Source organism: Amblyomma mixtum, chromosome 4 (genome assembly GCF_055824585.1).
Source record: "Amblyomma mixtum isolate Tamu chromosome 4, ASM5582458v1, whole genome shotgun sequence".
Taxonomy (NCBI): domain Eukaryota; kingdom Metazoa; phylum Arthropoda; class Arachnida; order Ixodida; family Ixodidae; genus Amblyomma; species Amblyomma mixtum.
Genome location: NC_143015.1, coordinates 85,181,248 through 85,199,091, shown reverse-complemented (window position 1 = coordinate 85,199,091; position 17,844 = coordinate 85,181,248). Strand labels below are relative to the sequence as shown.

Here is a 17,844-nt window from a genome sequence, read left to right as displayed (position 1 = left end):
CCACCATTCCCCGTCTTTTAACTTTAACACAATATGTCACTTATTAACGTTACTCAGTAAGTACTTAGCTGGATTCGAAATGGCTCAGCTGAGTCAGGGCTCAACGCTAAAACAAGTGTTCGCATTTTTCGATTATATTTCGGTGTTTAATTCTAAACATTTGCCACGCATTCTGAAACATCGCTCCGGTGATAGATTCGGTCCAATACAGACGTTAAAACTTTAATTTTTTTATTTTTTTTGCAGAGATTCACTCCATTGAGCCGGATCATTGGCCCTTAATGAAGGATTGGACCATTTAAAAAAAAATGTCCGTGCTCTGAGCGCGCAGCACTTGATTATTGCATATTTGGATTATGGAGGTTTAAAGTCCCAAAGCGACTCAGGCTATGAGGGACGCCGTAGTGATGGACTCCGGAAATTTCGACCACCTGGAGTTTTTTAACATGCACTGGCATCACAGAGTACACGGCCCTGTAGAATTTCACCTCCATTGAAATTCGACCCCCGCACCAGGGATCGCACCCGTGTCTTTTCGGTCAGCATTCGAGCCCCATAACCACTGAGCCACCGCTGGGACATAAGAACAGTAATTACGATGAACGCGAATCTACAAACAACGCACTGATTAACTCCCCTTTGTTCTCTATGCAGACACTCTTCATGTCCCAGCGCAGAAGGCGGCTCCAGTACGTCCTGCCGCCTGGCGAGCAGACAGTCGACGAATGCTGGGATTGCCGAATCAACTTCCAACTTGAGTCCAGGCCCGCAGCCCACGAAGGCTACGAGCACGATCGCTACTACTTCCTCCTCTTCTCCATCCCGGTATACAGCATGCGCCAGCAACACTCCAAGAGCAAGCCTACCACGACCCTCCACCTGGGCATGCAGATGGGGGAGCAGCTATGAATGAAGAGCGGCGCAGAGTCCACCAGCGCAGCCGCCAACCACCGGCCTTTCCCCCAAGACCAGTGGAGACTTCGTGCGCGGCTTCTGCAAGAAGCTCTTCGCCCACAAGAGCGACCGAGACGAGCACCCCCGCCTGGAGCACGTCCGTCGGCGTCGATTCAAGCATCCGCGCTGTGCCACTAGCGAATAGGCCAGCGCGTCATAGTGTACTGATTCGATACCACGCCGAAATTTGCGTCCCGCTGTAAGGGCTGGGAGCAAGAGGCGTGATTGTAATTAAAATATTGTCTTCTGTGTATATTCAGACCTCCATCCTTTAGAGAGGTAGCTTGTGACGCATCGGCAAAACACAGCGTCGCAATCCGCACTTTCGAATCCCTACCATTCAAGCTTTGCATGCATGAAAAGGAGGCTTGTGTTGCGACAAATTAGGACCTGTTTGCACGAACGCGTTAAGCTGATATAATTGGAACAATGCAAGGTCCAAGGCCAAAGAAGAGAGCAGAGGCAAGGAGGAAATGGGCAACACAGCGATAACACGTCGGCGCTGTGTTGTTCGTTTCCTCCTCTCCTCTGCTCTCTTCTTTTGCCTTGGGCCTTGCGCTGTTTCAATCATACCATGCATAACCAACTCGAGCATCAGTTCTTGCTTTCAAGCGTTAAGCTGAGCAATGAGAAAACGACTTCACCTTATTTCGTGCTCTTAGCATAAGTGGTTTGCTGAGACGCGTGATAAGACGCCAGCTTATCCGTCATCGTATTACAGCAGGCAGCGCATTATTGCGGACGCTGGAGACTAAGCAATAGTGAGGTGAGGGGCCAGCTTATGCGTCCCGTAGTTAAGTCGACTGTCCGGAACCGAACATTATATCCCTACAGCGCGGGCACCTTAAAGGCCTTAAAGAATCTGGTCCTTATGTTCAGAGGCGTGAAGAGTGCAGCTACACGGCACGAATTACGCGCCTTTGCCGTTGGAAAAGAAGGCACCCGTGTGAGACCTTTACAACCCTTGTGGCGGAGGAGGTTGCAATAGCGATCGCTCTAACTCAGCCAGGTACCAAATACGTAGTAAGCGACAGCAAAGCCGCAATTAGAAATTACAGCAAGGGACGCATCCACGAAATGGCGGCTAAATATATAAAAGACTTTATCCCAGCCCACAATATTCTAATTATCTGGACCCCAGCCCACTCGGGTCTGGTTGGAAACGAGGCCGCCCACAGGCTCGCCCGCTCCTCTTTACCCCGCGGAGCCGTGGACACCTCATACGAATTCAGCACTAAAGAGGAAACCAATACCTTTAATAGCATCACAGACATTCAGAATAAGAACAAAAGGATCTATCCTCCTCCGGATAGATCGCTTAGCTCGGCTGAGGCCTATGACTGGAGAAGACTCCAAGCTAGAAACTTCGCATCCCCGCTCTGCAGGAGCTGGACAGGAGGTGACACGAGGGAGGATGCGGAGGTGTGCGAGTTCTGCGGGCATACCGCTACACTCGAACACATACTATGGAGATGCCCCAGTGCCCCAGGGTATGGCAGAATCAATAATGCAGAGGAATGGGAGACCATACGCAGAAGTGCCGGCCTTAGCATACAACGATACGCTACCCGCCTGGCAGCAGAAGCTGCGCGACTATATCGTTGCTAGTCTTCCAGCTGCGACGCTGCCCCTCCCCGGAAGCCTGCGTGCGGACCCGGAGGGGCACGGGTCTTCTTCTGGCGGAAATAAAGTTTCTTCACTCGCTTTACAACCCAAAGGAGCGGCCTTCGAGAACGCGCGATCGCAGTGGCGTCCAACGTCAAAAAAATTAAAAGCAAAGAAAAAACATATGCAGCTAAGAATCTTTGAAAACATCTTTAAAAGATACGAAAAATTTCGTCATGCTTTTCGGGCGTTTGTTCATATTTTGTGCCCAGGTTTCAAGGTAGTAAAATTGTTGCAGCAACAACGAGTGCCCCTGGTGGCCAAGGCAATATACAGAATAGAATATTGTCTGAGCTTAACGAATGAACACAATAGCTCACTTTGCTTTTGAAACACTCTCTTCAGCCACCTCAAGCACAACAGCGGATGCTACGCCTCAACGACTGTTTCACCTTTGTGCTGCACTGTGTAGCTGCGCTGCTTCTCCTTTGTTTTCGCTCCTTTGGGGAAAAGAGGCCTATAGCTGGAAAGGCCTTCGAGGAATGCCGTGTGACAGGGGTTTTCGAATAAGTCGGCAGCTTATCTGTCACCTTATTCGCTTAGGAAACTACCGACCCATGCTATGCGCTTAAAGATGTTTTCGATTTGTAGTGCAGTTGGATGCATAATATTATTTTATTGCTGCAATGTATACTTTATAGCATAGGATAACTGAATTGTGTGGCCAAATTTAAACACTCGGCACTATTGAAGGTCTTTTCAAAACGCCATTAGCGCACTGTAGTTGTTCACATTTCATATGGGATGAACTCTCATTTGCAACTCGCCCATCACTAAGCAGCTGAATGTGTAATGAATTGCTGCCGGGGTGGCTTAGTGGTTATGTCACTAGGCTTCTGACCCGAAGGACGAGGGTTCAATCCCGGCCGCGGCGGTCGAATTTCGATGGACGCGAAATTCTCGAGGACCGCGTACTGTGCGATGTCAGTGCACGTTAAAGAATTCCAGGTGGTCGAAATTTCCTGAGCCCTTCACTACGGCAACTCTCATAGCCTGAGACTCTTCGGGACGTTAAACCCCCATAAACCATCATTGTATGTGCACAAGTTTCTTTGCGTCGAAAGGGGTCATAGCTGCCGATGCAAAAACATCAAAAGTTCATGGCAGTGCCGAATTTGAAACGCTCCCAATGTTCCAGAATCCCACAGCACGAACGTTTCTTCCCTACCCTGGTAGTGTACGAACGCACAACGCTTATAGCAAAAGTAGGCTTGGCGCTGAAGGGGAGGAAGAACAGCGACTTCTGGTCGCCCAGGCGGTCGATATGCTCGGCCTGTAAATTTTGGCCGAATAAACGTCTTCTACTACTACTACTAGCAAAAGTGACTCTTACGGTCGCTTCGTGAATGTTACTCGACAGCGTATGCAGTTCGTTCGGTCGAAAACCCGTCGCCGTCGTAGTGGCAGTAGTAGTAGTAGTCGGCACCACGCGTCGGAAAAAAATAACATGCCAACCATTTGCTGCATAATGTTCCAGATATATGATTCAGCGTTTCTTGCACCATAAACTACTATGTTAGAACCTAGCTTCCGGCAGGAATTCGAGCCGGCGACCTGTAATCGCAAGCTGCGGGTGTCCACCGATATGAGACAATAGACCCTTTAGAAAATTCAGCGCCATCTGGTGTGTGGTGCGCAAACCGCGGTGCCTCCGCCATTACTTGGGCATACGCCTGCCGGTATGCGCTCGGGCTAGATTGAAAAGTACGGCGCCCGGCGAAGCCACAACAAGCGCAATTTTCTTGTTTCTGTGTCCTAGCTGTGTTCCTTGACATTGGCTCTCTGCACCAAGCTATAGTCGCGATGCCGGCATGCTGCTGTGTGCCTTTCTGCAGCCAGCGCGGCGAAGAGACGCGCACGGAAACAAGCTGTGTTTCCAGAGCACGGAGCGCACGGAGTAGCTGCATGCTTCTTTCTTCTCGTCCATGACCTGTTCGTTTTCACATTAAAATAAATGATATAAGTATTGAAAGAGCAGCGAAAAGTTCCTTCTACCGTGTAGCCGCTCCGCTGTATAGTGAGCACAAAAATAAAGGTGCCACCTTCGGCGCACTAGAGGACATGCATTCCGATGCTGGCGACTGTTTCGGCGCGTCACAAAATCAAAACGTAGCTCAAACGCGCTTGTTTTGCATTTTCAAGCATTCACGTCCATTCATAGAGAGTTCCGTGTGCGCGAAAAAGAGCACGACGATGCGGCGCGGCGAGGAGCGCCGTCGTTCTCTCCGTTGCGAACATGCAGCAAACGACGGCGACATAGGCGGAGTGCAGCAGCAGCAGCTGTGTGTTTTCGTTCGGTCAGGGCCTGTGCACTCTGGCTAAGGCAGGAGACACATGTCCGGCAACACGTCCGGCGCGCCGCTCCGGTCGCCGCTTCCGAACTGCCACACCACAGCAAGCAGGGACACACGCAGCGGCAAGCACTGCTGCGCCGCTCTACCCAAGCTCCGCCCACAACCGGTGTCGCACTTCGCCGCAGCGCAGCAGTGCCTGAGCGCTGCTTGGCTTGGTGTACAAATATTGCAAGAAAAAACGGCATCACCTTGTTATCAGAAAGACTGCCAGCTATACTCGAGCGGCGACAAAGCATGCCAGCTGATGTTGCGAGCTTTCGGCAACGGCACCGCTCTAAGGCGCTCCGGGCGAAGGTGGTGGTGAAAACTTTTAATTGTTGAAATAGAGTTTGGGAGCCACAGAGTGGCCCCGCTACATGGTCGGCGTCCCTAATCCGGGACACCGCATGACAATGCCCCGTCTATCGCCCGTTTCACCAGAGCCCTTTGGGACTCAAGTGAGGAGCAGTTGAGGAGGGCAGTCTCCCATGCCTCTCTGGAAGGGGTAGGGGAAGGGGGGAGGTGGGGATTTTGAGTACATGCCCACACCATGTGGAAGATATCACAGGTCTCCCCACAGTGCGGGCATCGCCCATCCGTGTTTGGATCGTAATGCTTTAAGATTGCAGGACAGAGTAGAGTACCTGTCTGCAGGCGCCTTAAAGTTCGCTCCTCCGTCTTACTCAGCCCCTTTGCAGGGGCCGGGAAAAGACGGTGGATGTCGCTATATTGCGTTATAATTTCCCTGAATCGCAGCAGCGGCTGGTTAGTCTCCGAGCCAGAAGAGCTGGGATGAGGAGCCCGGTGAATAAGCGCTCGGGCAGCCGCGTCAGCGGGCGAAGAGCTCTGCGGCTGCCTGTCTGCCGTGGTCGTCGCTAGGCCTATAGGCTGCTTCGCATCGAAGCGGCAGGGGCCGGCGCTTCGGAAGTCGCCCACGCTATAATTGAAGGCCTATTCTTCACTCCGCTTTGCTGTCAACAGCATCATCTCACAATAAAATAATAGTATGGTCAATTTCTACGGCGCCTTCAGCAGCGGAGCTAGCGGCAGGGTGTCGAACCGGTATTTTTTCGGGTTCGGTCCGGGTTCGGGTTCACGCCTTTCGGGTTCAGTTCCGGGTTCGGCTCCAGAGGGCCATTCCGTTCGGGTTCGAACCGGTTCGGACCGTCTTGAACCGGTTCAAACGGGTTCAAACGGGTTCAGGACAAAAAAAGTTAGAACGCAGAAGATGGGTTTCAGTGATATGCGTTTACTTTTTTCTTGCACATCACTATACAAAATAAAAAAATGCAAAGATTTGCTTACGAGAACATAAAAGTGGGCTAGTTGGTAACGGTTGCTTAAGCAGCGCAGGAAACAGGACCAACGGAAGTCTGGAGACGACACAGACGCCGACTAACAATTGGTTATTACATTCTCGGAAAAGTATATGAAGGCGCAGGACACAGTGAACAATCCAGAAAACAGAAGAGCAAAAATTAAAACTAAAAAACATACTGCGCATGCACATCGTTGTCGAGTCATGACATCTTTTTCAATGAAATTCGAAGACTATATTCCATAGTATACGGCACTCCCCTATCTCCTTGACCTTATACAGTTGCCACGAAAGCCTGGCTCCTTATCTACGAAATTGGTGTATGGTGAAGCAACACGCTCATCTGCATCAGTATAGTCAGAGTAGAAGCTTGGGCGAGTTGGTGATGGTTCACTTGCCACATATATAGCGCTAAAAAGACGCAGACACAAAAGAGACACAGGACGGGCGCTAGCGCCCGTCCTGTGTGTCTTCTTGTGTGTCCGTGTCTTTTTAGCGCTATGTGGCAAGTGAATCATCTGCATCCTTCCTGATCATAAAGGCCTCCACCATCTCCCTAAAAATTCGATCAGAATGATTAAATAGGAGACTTGTCTTTCTAAGTGGGGAAGCAGATGAGCGTGTTGCTACACCATCTATCAGTTTGGTAGTTAAGGAGTCAGGCTTTCTTGGCATTGTGTGAGGTCCTGGAGATAGGGGAGTGCCGTCCACTATCGAAGATACTCTTCGAATTTCACGACTCGACTGTGATGTGCATGCGCAGTATGGTTTTTAGGTTTTAACCTTTGTTCTGTTTTTTTTTTTTTGGGGGGGGGGGGTTGTTTCCTGTGCCCTGCGCCTTTATATACTTTTTCCAGAATAAAATAACCAGTTGTTAGTCAGCGCTCGTGTCATATCCTTTCTTCCTTTCGTCGTGTTTACTGCGTTACTTAAGCACGAAAAAATTGTTTAATGCGAGATGTTCTCACTTTACCCATTTTATTGATTGTCCGCACAAAAAAGACGAATTTACGGCAAGAGCCGCAAAATAAAATGAACTCGAAATAAATGAAAATCGGCTGTGTATATACGCTATAATCTACCTTATGAGGTGTAAGACGAAAAGCCGATACATTTTGCATCTACAAGACCCTCCTGCTTGAGCAGTTTGGGAGACCCCGTAGCGCGAGTAATAGGTCTCGTACGCAGTGTACTCACGGCCCCGTAAGTACGCAGTGTACTTACGGGGCCCCAAGATTGCCGCCGCACGCGCCCGCTACGTTCCCGCGCACTACTGAGAAATGAAACTGTCATGTATTGGCACGTATACATACAGACAGATACCTTTCCGGCACACCGAAACCGACTTGCCAGTCCCCCCTCCTTTACTACATGGTAAGAAAATGTTCGAGAATCCCTCCATCGCCCATCCCCCACCCAACGAGAGCCTCGTGGGAGCACTGGCTCTCCCTAACATAAAGAACTTACCAAACATATTTTGTTTAAATCGCCTATTCGACATCGCCTTTGTGACTCACGTTATATATCCTGAGCCCCTATAGCTCAGTATCTTCAAAAACTCAGCTAATCGTGGCTTCTCACTATAGTAAAGTAAGAAATTTGTTCGTGATAGAATGTTTGGGACTCTTCCTGCATGGGGCGCTATCAAAGGCAACCTTTGCGTCCACAGAATATTTTGCGCCCTTGATAGAGTGATACAGAGGGGTTAATCTGGCGTGTACTATTGGTCCACCAACTTGTTTCAGGCATTTATTTCCAAAGCTACAAACAACCCCTTTCTGGCAGCTATGCTTATTAGGTGAGTAAGTACTTGCCTGTCTTTTCTGGACATGCTCGAGAGTGCTGATTCATTCTGTTTTCTCATTCTTGGCTTTTACTTTCCTGTATGGCCTCTCCACAAGGCAGATGACAAATGCTGCGATCGGTCATTACTTCCTCTACCCATACATCTACAGCCTTACCTAAACTTTATTGATACTAGTGTATTAAAGCGAAGTCAGCGGATGTAGAGTGGAGCCCGCTTTAATGGCCACAGATATAACGAACGCTCGCTTATTTCGAGTGGGCGTGGTGCTACCGTGAAAATATGCATAAGGGCAACGGAAATTCGTCGCAGATACAGCGAACAACTCTGGCCACACCACTCGGTTATAGCGAACGAGGTGGCGCGGTGAACTACCCCGAGGTTGTAGAGGTCGTCCTTCCGCTAAGGACGCAGATGAAATAGCGCCTCTCAACCTTCATTACACCGCCCCGGAAAGAACATGTCAACCCAGAAATGTAATTAAAAGGCGGCACTGTTGTGAGCAGCGCTAACCGGAAAGTCCGGCGTCCGGTAACACTGTAAATGCTAATGTAAACATGGTAACGATATGCTACAATTCTCTATTGAAATAGTAAGTAACCGCCGGCCAAACTTGCGTCGATGACCAACGAGGGCAATCATTTCCTACGCGTTCGCCGGCTCGGCAAAGCATCCTGAGTAGAAGAAGCGCGGTGCGCGTGAGACAGGGGCATCGTCAAAAGCGAAGCTAGTGACCAATCTCGTGGATCAACTAAAAACAGCGATTAGATAATTTTTGAAATTTTCGCTGGCCATCCCAGTCACGTGGTATCCATAGCCTGCCCAGTCGTCTCAATCTTTGGCGCCGCTGCAATGTGCAGGCATTGTCATATAGCTGACAGTGCAACGGATGCATTCTGGCCCACAAGCGCTGCACTACTTCGTCGCTGCATCAGCCCAGTAACGACAGAAGAAGCTCGAAAACACGCGTGACCAGATGATTGCAGATTTCTGGCAACGCTTCGTTGCAACAGGCCAGAAAGCTGAGCTAGTTGGTATACGCTCATTGTGAAAAATCCAGGCGCTAACAAAAAACGACCCAGAGGGGACACAGCGCTTGTCCCCTCTGTGTCGTTTTTTGTTAGCGCGTCGATTTTTCACAATGAACGCTTCGTTGATCCATAGCCGACCGGATGTTTCCTAGGATAACTACGTTCCTGCGGACCACAAAATCGCAGAAGCGCCTGCTCTGACGGAGACGTTGAACACCAAGTGCGAGCTCTTCCTACTGCCAGGAATCTCATTTACGTGGCCGACCTGCCACCAGTTGCCATGCACACTTCATCCATGATTAGTTATACCTCGTCCCTAAATTTGATAGTTAGCAGCAAGGTCTCGACGAGGATTAAATCACCGCCCTAGATAGCCAGGAAAGAGCCGCGGCAGGCTCTGCTTTGCGCAAGTAGGCACGCATAACGCAGATTTGTAAGAAATAATTACCACTTTTAGCGGCCTTAGTATTTTTGGCTGTTGTAAGAAGAATCGTACGAATGGTACGAACATCAGATATAACGAATGGAACCTGCGGGACCGTCAGGTTCGCTATAAGTGGGCTCGACTTAGTTTTAATCGGCCACAAAAACCTTTTTCACCCTTCAGACATGGACCTTCCATGTTTAGACGTACTACCTTCGCGCCAAAGGGGCGTTTGTGCAGTAGTCAGTGCATTTCAACCTGTGCGAGCAACGAGAAACAATTTCAGCAATAAAATAATATTTTTGCCATGATGCTGTATTCTTTTAGAACATACTTAAGCAATCTCTTAAAAAACCCATTGACATCATAGATTTCATTGTAGTATTTATGTCTGCGATGAAAAATTCTTGAATTCCGTGCGAACTCTTCGTGTTCGTAGGACGCAGAACCGCCGCGTTCCACGAGGTCACTGTTTAGACACAGTGTACTTAAACGCAGGAGGAATATGCTGCGCAAGTTCAACCTCCTGACTGGTTCCCCTTTCATGGCGTGTGCACCGTCTGGAATTTTCACGTGCGGGCGGACGCAGGGAGTTATGGTTTCGTGAGGCCTTATGGCGAGATCGCTGAATGCGACGCGGTCAAGTAAAGCATGAGGAGGGTCATAGAGGTTCCAAATATTCCATGCAACAACCATAAAAAGAAGCCTACAAGATAGCCGAATAGCTTAAAGCATCTGTAAACAGAGTTTTCTGTTGCGCCCCATTAGTACGAATCCCACTCGGAGTCAGAGGTAAGACTATGCATACTCTTTTAGTTCTTTTTACTACGTTTATAGCCTGCTTTCCCAAAAATAACCGCACTGCGTGCGTGCCGCCTCCATCATTGATGCACACTCCGGTGGACGACACATCAGGGCATTCACTGTTAAAAATGCACCTTCAAAACCTTTCACCCACCTCACCACCCCCCAATACCCACCTGTACCCGATATAGCCGAGGCAGATTGTTGTGAAGGCTCAACGTATTCAATCGCCCAAGCGTTCTGAGAAAAAAAAAACACTAACAATCATAAGCCTGTCGCGTCAGACACTAAGAACGGGAAATATGACTGCGAAAAGTAGATATAAGTCGCCAGACAGAGAATTCAAGATCGAGTAGTGCGAGAACAGCGGATGGAGCCGCGCGCTGGCGACTGGCAGAAATATTTTCTTAGAAGCAGAACAATTTCAGCGAATCGGCATGACGAAATCACTTCATTGTAGTTACATTGCATCGCAGTAGCATCTTTTTGGGCGTAATCACTATCGCATGCCAGCGAGCACATGTATTTCCGCATTGCCCTTTTGTGTAATCGGTATTTAATTTTTTTCCTTTTTACTACATCTCCACCGTTTCCAAGAACCCACCTTTCGTTGCTTATTTCCGTCGCGGGCAAACAAGAATATGCGTATTCTATAAAAAAAAAAAGAAGCTGCACCAATTTATACATCCTTCTTTTGGTAATACTAGTAGTAATATCTCACGTTTAACGAGTCGAGTAGACATTGGGGCTATATGACAGACGGTGTAGTGGAGGGCTCCAGATTAATTGAGACCAGCTGGGGATTTTCGATGCGCGACAGAGCACGCTGGTTTTTGTATTTTTGGAATCACCAGCCGAGCTCCACAGCTATGGAGCCATTTTTTTTCTTTATTGCCCTACAGGCTCATCGTGAGGGGTTTTATTTAGAACTTGCTGTCTAAGACAATGAGCGCCTACAAAAGTAAATGTTGAACTACGCACTGCGGTTGCTCAGTGGTTAGGGCGCTCGGTTACTTATTCGATGTACCCTGGTTCGAACTCGTCCCCGGCGGCCACGTTTCGATGGAGGCGAAACGCAAAAGGCACCGTATGCTGCGCGATGTCAGTGCAAGTTAAAGGGCTACTGCGCCACCTTTTGAGAATTTCGCGATACTCAATTATTCAAATCTATACAGGCTGTAGGTAAAGGATACTAAGTTTTTTGCACTACCATTTAAAATAGTGACGTAATCGACTATTAAATTTTGCACTTCTCCTCAAAGCAACAAAGGAGTGCGGGGAAGTTCAGTGGGATGTCACGGAAGGTATGATTTTAAATTACTGCTGCCGTCAACCACGCCCTGCCGTGCCTCGTTGGATACTTCCAAACAACGTTCGGCGGGCTTTGACTTCGGTTCCATTGGTTTTTTTTTTTCCTTCAAAGCAGGCGTTTATGCGTTGAAAATGTACGGATACGTTCGATGACGTCATCATGCGTCTCCCACTTAGCGTTGTGCGCTGCGGAGAAGTTTGAACGCCGTCGCAATTTTAATTGGTGATTACGTCACCGTTTCAAATGCTAGGCCAAAAGGACTTCGCATACTTTACCTGGAAGTCTCCTTTCAAATGACGCCATAGATATTAGAATACATGGATCACTGTGTGGTATTCGCCTACTGCCACTAAATAATTTAGAAAATAATTTTTCTCCCATGCTGTGTCGGTTTCATCAACCGAATGATGGCTTTGACGTGAGTTCAACATTAGGTCACGTGAGGCACGGGAAAACTAATACAAACGACGTTGTTTTGACTCACTGTAGCACTTATATCAGCCGACTTCAAGACCTATAATTACAACGAACGACATATCAGCAGTTATATTGCCGTTTATAGCACCTCACGCGACCTAATTTCCACTACACGTCACAGCCATTGATATGTTGGTGAAACCGAAACAGGGTCAAGAAGAAATTCAAGCATAAATTATTTATTATGTGTTGGTGAATACCACGCGGTGCTCCATGTACACCAACGTCTAACGCATCGTTTGAAAGAAGAAAGCACGCAAGAAAAAGTTTCGTGTCTATAGTACTTTACTGAGTTAGAGCAGTCCTAACACTTTGATTAAAGATTTACGCAAATATGCAAAAGGGAGGAGTAATAACTCAAAATTTCACATTAACCTGACGTACAAGTGTTTAGAATTGGCGGCAGTACATTACAGAAGCGTCAATTAGGCTTCTTCCCAGGCACCAGACCTCCTGTAAGTTTGCTGTCGCATATACTGGGTACCATTTTCCCACTTCCCAGCGCAGACAGCTAAGGGTGGGTAAGTCCATGCGATAGATCATATCATTTTGTCGGAAAACAAGACGTATGCCGGGATGCAAAAAAAGTGCGGCTGAACCGGGTCCCGAACCGGTTCGGAACGGTTCCTTTGAATCGTTCCGGTTCGGGTTCAGTTCCAAGATGGCGAAAAAATATGGGTTCGGTTCGGTTCCGGTTCCGGGCGAAAATTCGGGTTCGGTTCCGGTTTCGGGTTCGGGTTCAGTTCCGGTTCGACACCCTGGCTAGCGGGCGCCAGTCGAGCCGGACCCCAGCATCGGGCCAGCGGCAGCTTCGAGGCGGTTCTCGCAACAAATTCGCTCGTACCACAGTTGTCACTTTTACCAGCAACTCGGTATTGACCAATGACCCAGAAAAATGATATATTTTCTCATTTCCCTATCCTAGGGTTTATTATTTACGTCGAGAACACTCATTAGCTCGTTTTTATGACGCCGGCAGATGGGATCCAGGCTGGCCGGCCGGCAGGCTCGGCTTACTTCACGTTCGCACAAGAAAATACAAAACAGCCATGCTACCAGAAAGAATGCTTGCTAGATTCTAGCAACGACAGCATGCCTGTGCTAGAGTGGAGCTTTCGGCAACGACACCGCCTGCGGCAACGCCGGGCGACGAACTGCGCGCTGGTCCCCGACTGCCCTAGTTGTCGCTAGGCCTAGATGGTGAACAACTACAACGCGACTGATTTCGCACCGACGGCTAGCGCACCGGCACTGCTGATCGAGCGCCCGTATCCGGATCCACACGCATTTCGCCCTGCAGTGCGCCTTCTCCTAGTCAAGTCCGGTCCAAGTGTTGTTATCCTTTATCGACAGTAGATTCGACATGCAGGGTGACACGGCAACGCGCACTGTCGACGGATCGCAGTGATACCGGCTTGTAGCTTCGCTGAGAGGTGCGGCCGGACGATAGGAGTCCAAAAGCCTTTCCGAAAATCCGCCCGGAATGGCAGTCAGGTCCCTCGACCACTGCAAATTTTCCGCCTGTCAACGGATCGCAGTAATACCGGCTTGTAGCTTCGCTGAGAGGTGCGGCCGGACGATAGGAGTCCAAAAGCCTTTCCGAAAGTCCGCCCGGAATGACAGTCAGGTCCCTCGACCACTGCAAATTTTCCGCCATCGATTTCAGAAACGCAACCAGACATGCCACAAGGTGGAAACTAGTGCAAAGGCTGTGCAGAGCGCTATAGCTGCGCGTCTTCCAGCCAAAGGTGCCCAAAATATGGCGCCCGGCACCGACGAAAGTTGCTGATGATGATGCCTGCCGAGTTGCCAGACTGAATTTTCTAAAGGGTCTATTATTGTGTCAATTTACGCCCTCAAATCCAATTTTCATTTTCTACATTATGGCACCTCTCCCTTTTTCTTCTTGCTCTCCCACCTCCCTCCCTTCCCTTACGGTGTGGTTCGGGTGTCCATCGATAGGATGGATGAATGGAAGAAACTTTATTCTTGATAATTTTCAAGTGTTCATGACCCTTACGGGTCACTGGGCGCTGTGGTCGATCCTTGGTCCAGGATGCCGCACTTGAATGCTGCCATCGTGACACCACATGACCGTTCCGACGTAGAGTGGGACCGTGCGGTGGTCCACGGACCCAAGGGGGGTCTAAACACACTTGCTATAATAAAGTTTTTCTCTCTCTCGGCGTACGAGAAATCGTTGCGCTTCCTCGAAATGGGACAAGCAAATTAACACCCTTTACGTGGACGCAGCAGGAACAAAGAATGGTGTCATGACTATTGTGGTCTCCACGCCTTCAGGGTCGATGGTGAACTGCGCCTCGGTGAAAACATCTAACCCTACTCACGCAGAGGAGGCAGCTATTGCATTAGCTGTAGCATCTAACCCCAACGCCGTTGTGCTCACTGATTCCCAGAACGCCTGTCGCAACTTCAATAACGAATTAATTCACAAGTCAGGGTTGTCATTGCTGACTAAGCATCCACCCAACCAAGCCTCAGTCATCTGGTTTCCCGGTCACCTGGAACTACCAGAGGGAAACGAAGCCGGCCACAGGCATGCCCGAGCTCTTCTATACCGGGCGTCTCCCCCTGATCACCATGAAGGGTGCCGCGACCTAATAGGTTTAGCAGTGTACGCTGACAATCTCGCGCCATACAGAACAGCCAGAAAGGAGTACCCAACACCGCACAAATCCCTCAAGTTAGAAGAGAACACCCTTGGGAGACTACAAACCAACATATATCCAACACCAGCTAAATTACACCAGTGGTACCCTACACTATACTCTCCGCAGTGCGCCCCGCCGCGGTGGCTCAGTCGTTATGGTGCTCGGCTGCTGACCCGAAAGACACGGGTTCGATCCCGGCCGCAGCGGTTAAATTTCTATGAAGGCGAAATTCTAGAGGCCCGTGTACTGTGCGATGTCAGTGCACGTTAAAGAACCCCAGGTGGTCGAAATTTCCGGAGCCCTTCACTACGGCGTCTCTCATAGCCGTAGTCGCTTTGGGACGTTAAACCCCATAAAACCAAAACCAACCATCTCCGCAGTGCCCACATTGTGGAGAGGTAGCTAACCTCTACCATATGGTGTGGGCATGCCAATATAATCCCTTAGTTGACCCCATTCCCAACCCCTCGGAGGAGCAGTGGGAGGCTATTCTGCTCAGCGATGATCCTGGCCGTCAGCACTGGCTGGTGGGGAGGGCCAGCGCAGCAGCAGCAGCCAGTGGACTACCGGACTAGGCGGCCCACCCACATGTTCTGAGAATATTGAAGAAATGAAGATGTCTTTAATCAAACAATCAATCAATCGTCCTCGCTGGCCAGCAAGTGCTCCCACTGCATCACACTCGGGTTTATTCTTGGCTCTAAGTCTGCCTTAGGGCAGGTCCATGTGACATGCTCTAGTAAAGGTTTACCCTGACACCACGGACATTCGTCTGCATATTGTGTAGGGAAATTCTTGTGTAGTTTGTGCAGGTGTGGGTAAGTACCTGTTTGTAGTCTGCGCCAGTCTACCGCCTCCTCTTTGGTGAGCCTTTTGTGTGGGGCTGCGTAGCGTTTCCGCTGACCCCTGTAATGATCGAGTATATCTGAGTACGTGGGGGTAACTGGGTCAAAGGTGCCTGTGCTGCGAAGTGTTGAGTCTGCTCGGTTGACGTACCCTCGACCTAACTCGTCTACTGCCACGTTGCCCCTCATCCCCTCATGTCCGGGAACCCACACTATACTATGGTTAGTGTTTTTGTGCCTTATCGTCGTGTGTAGAATATGATTGGCGATGCTGTTGATCCTGCCTCTTCTGTAGTTTCTACATGCTTGTTTGGAGTCCGTCACTATTCTGAGGTTGTGTCCTGTTGCGTTGCCGGGCGATATTGCAAGAGCAATGGCGGCTTCTTCAGCTGCTTCTATGTTTGGGCTGTTTATCGTTGCGCTGGTTATTTCTTGCCCTCCTTCATCTGTTACGACGGTGATCGCTTTGCGTTGGTATCGGTACTTTGCTGCGTTCGTGTAGACTACGTTGGGATTGTCGCTGAGTTCCCTGGTGAGTGCTCGGACTCTGGCTTGTCGTCTTTCATGATGTATATTGGGATCCGTGTGTCGGAGTATTGGTCTTACCCGGATGTTGTTTCTGTCTTCATTATTAATCTGTTCCTTGTCTCTTTGTGTGCCTAGAGGTAGCCGTAATTTCTCCAGTAGGTGTCTTCCCGTTCTGGTTTGAGTGAGTCTATAATTGCGCACTACGTTGCGCTTCTCGTAGTTCGTCGAAGGTGTTCGATACTCCCAGGGCCATTAGTTTTTCGGTTGGTGTGGACATTGGAATCGATATGTGACTACTCCTGCGTCATTTCCTTTCCTCAAAAAATTCACTGTGGCTTAGCTTGGTTAAGCCCGGTAATTACGAAAGAAATATCCGTACCTACGCCATGGTACAGCTGGTAGTGTAGCTGGTGGTGGTTCTTGTGGTTAGACTATAGTGTACTAGACTTGTGGTGATGCATCGGTTATACAATCCAATCCAATCCCATCCAATCCATTCCATTCCAATCCAATCCACTCCTATCCAATCCAATCCAAAGTAATCTAATCTAACCTAATGTAATCTAATCCAATCCAATCCAGTCCAGTCCAATCCAATCCAGTCCAATCCAATCTAATCTAATCCAATCTAAACCAATATAATGCAATCAAGGTCAAATGAAGGTCGATGGTGGTCACGGCCGCGGCACGGCAAAGGCGTGAAAGTGCAAGTAGTATTGCTATCTCAATAAAACATTACGTTCAAAGGTGTTTCCAAAGGGGCAAGGCGTCGCGCCCAACGGTCGATGGCGTTCCGTGGACTCCCTGGCATCGCTGCAAGACGCTGTTGCGTTCCACTCCTGAAGACGAAGCCTAAGCGTTCTCCAATTTTGCGGAAGCAACACTACGGTAGGTGTGAGCGATTTCGCGGAGCCCCGGAGAGCACCAATTGCGCATACGTGAGGAACGAGTATGAGACAGACACACCTTAATATCCTTTCCTCAAATACTATTTTGATTTTCTTCATTACGGCCCCTCGTTGTTTCTTCTTTCACTCCGTCTTCCTCCCTTCCTGTACGGTATGGTTCAGGGGACCACCGAGATGACAGAGAATTACTGCGTAATTTCCTTTCCTCAAAAAGCGTTGCGTTCAAATGGCAAGGCATTGGGCCGAACGGGTGGTGGTGTTACGTGGACTCCCTGACAGCGCTACAACACGCTGTCGCGTTCCACTCCTAAAGGCGAAGCTTAAGCGTCATTAATTAACAGTTAATTTATATTTAGTCATTAGCCAGTAATTACCTATTAATTAGATATTTGTCATCAATTAGTAATCAGTACTTAATAATGTGTCATCATCCAGTGGTGGCGTCACCAGTGGCACAAGGGCAGTCAAAGTAGTGTGGAAAACGCTTTCGCCTCTACGCACTTTACGCAGTCAAAGTGCCCCCTGAGATGCCGCCGTCGCTGCGATTGCCGCGCCGTTGTTTCCGCAGTGCTACTCGGCATGGTCATTGGTCAAACCACAGCCAATTTTAAGGCGAAAGCCTTTAATGGCTCATCTGTCGTGACCAAGACGTGTTAGCAAATTTCTCCGCGTTTCAGATTGGTAAAAATGGTCGTCACGTCACTGCGCGCGAATTTTGACGGGTGTCCACCGAAATATGTGAGACAGTTACTGCGCAATTTCCTTTCCT

General features: G+C 49.1%; 1 protein-coding gene across 1 annotated transcript in view; it reads left to right on the top strand.

Moving 5' to 3' along the window:
- LOC149347279 (uncharacterized) overlaps positions 1-1,207 on the top strand; it is a 29,441-nt gene extending 28,234 nt beyond the window's left edge. Inside the window, exon 3 of the mRNA XM_089586978.1 lies at positions 655-1,207. Coding sequence (XP_089443104.1) covers positions 655-909 — 255 coding nt within the window. The 3' untranslated portion in view covers positions 910-1,207. The remainder of the gene's footprint in view (positions 1-654) is intronic.
- Positions 1,208-17,844: the final 16,637 nt, after the last annotated feature.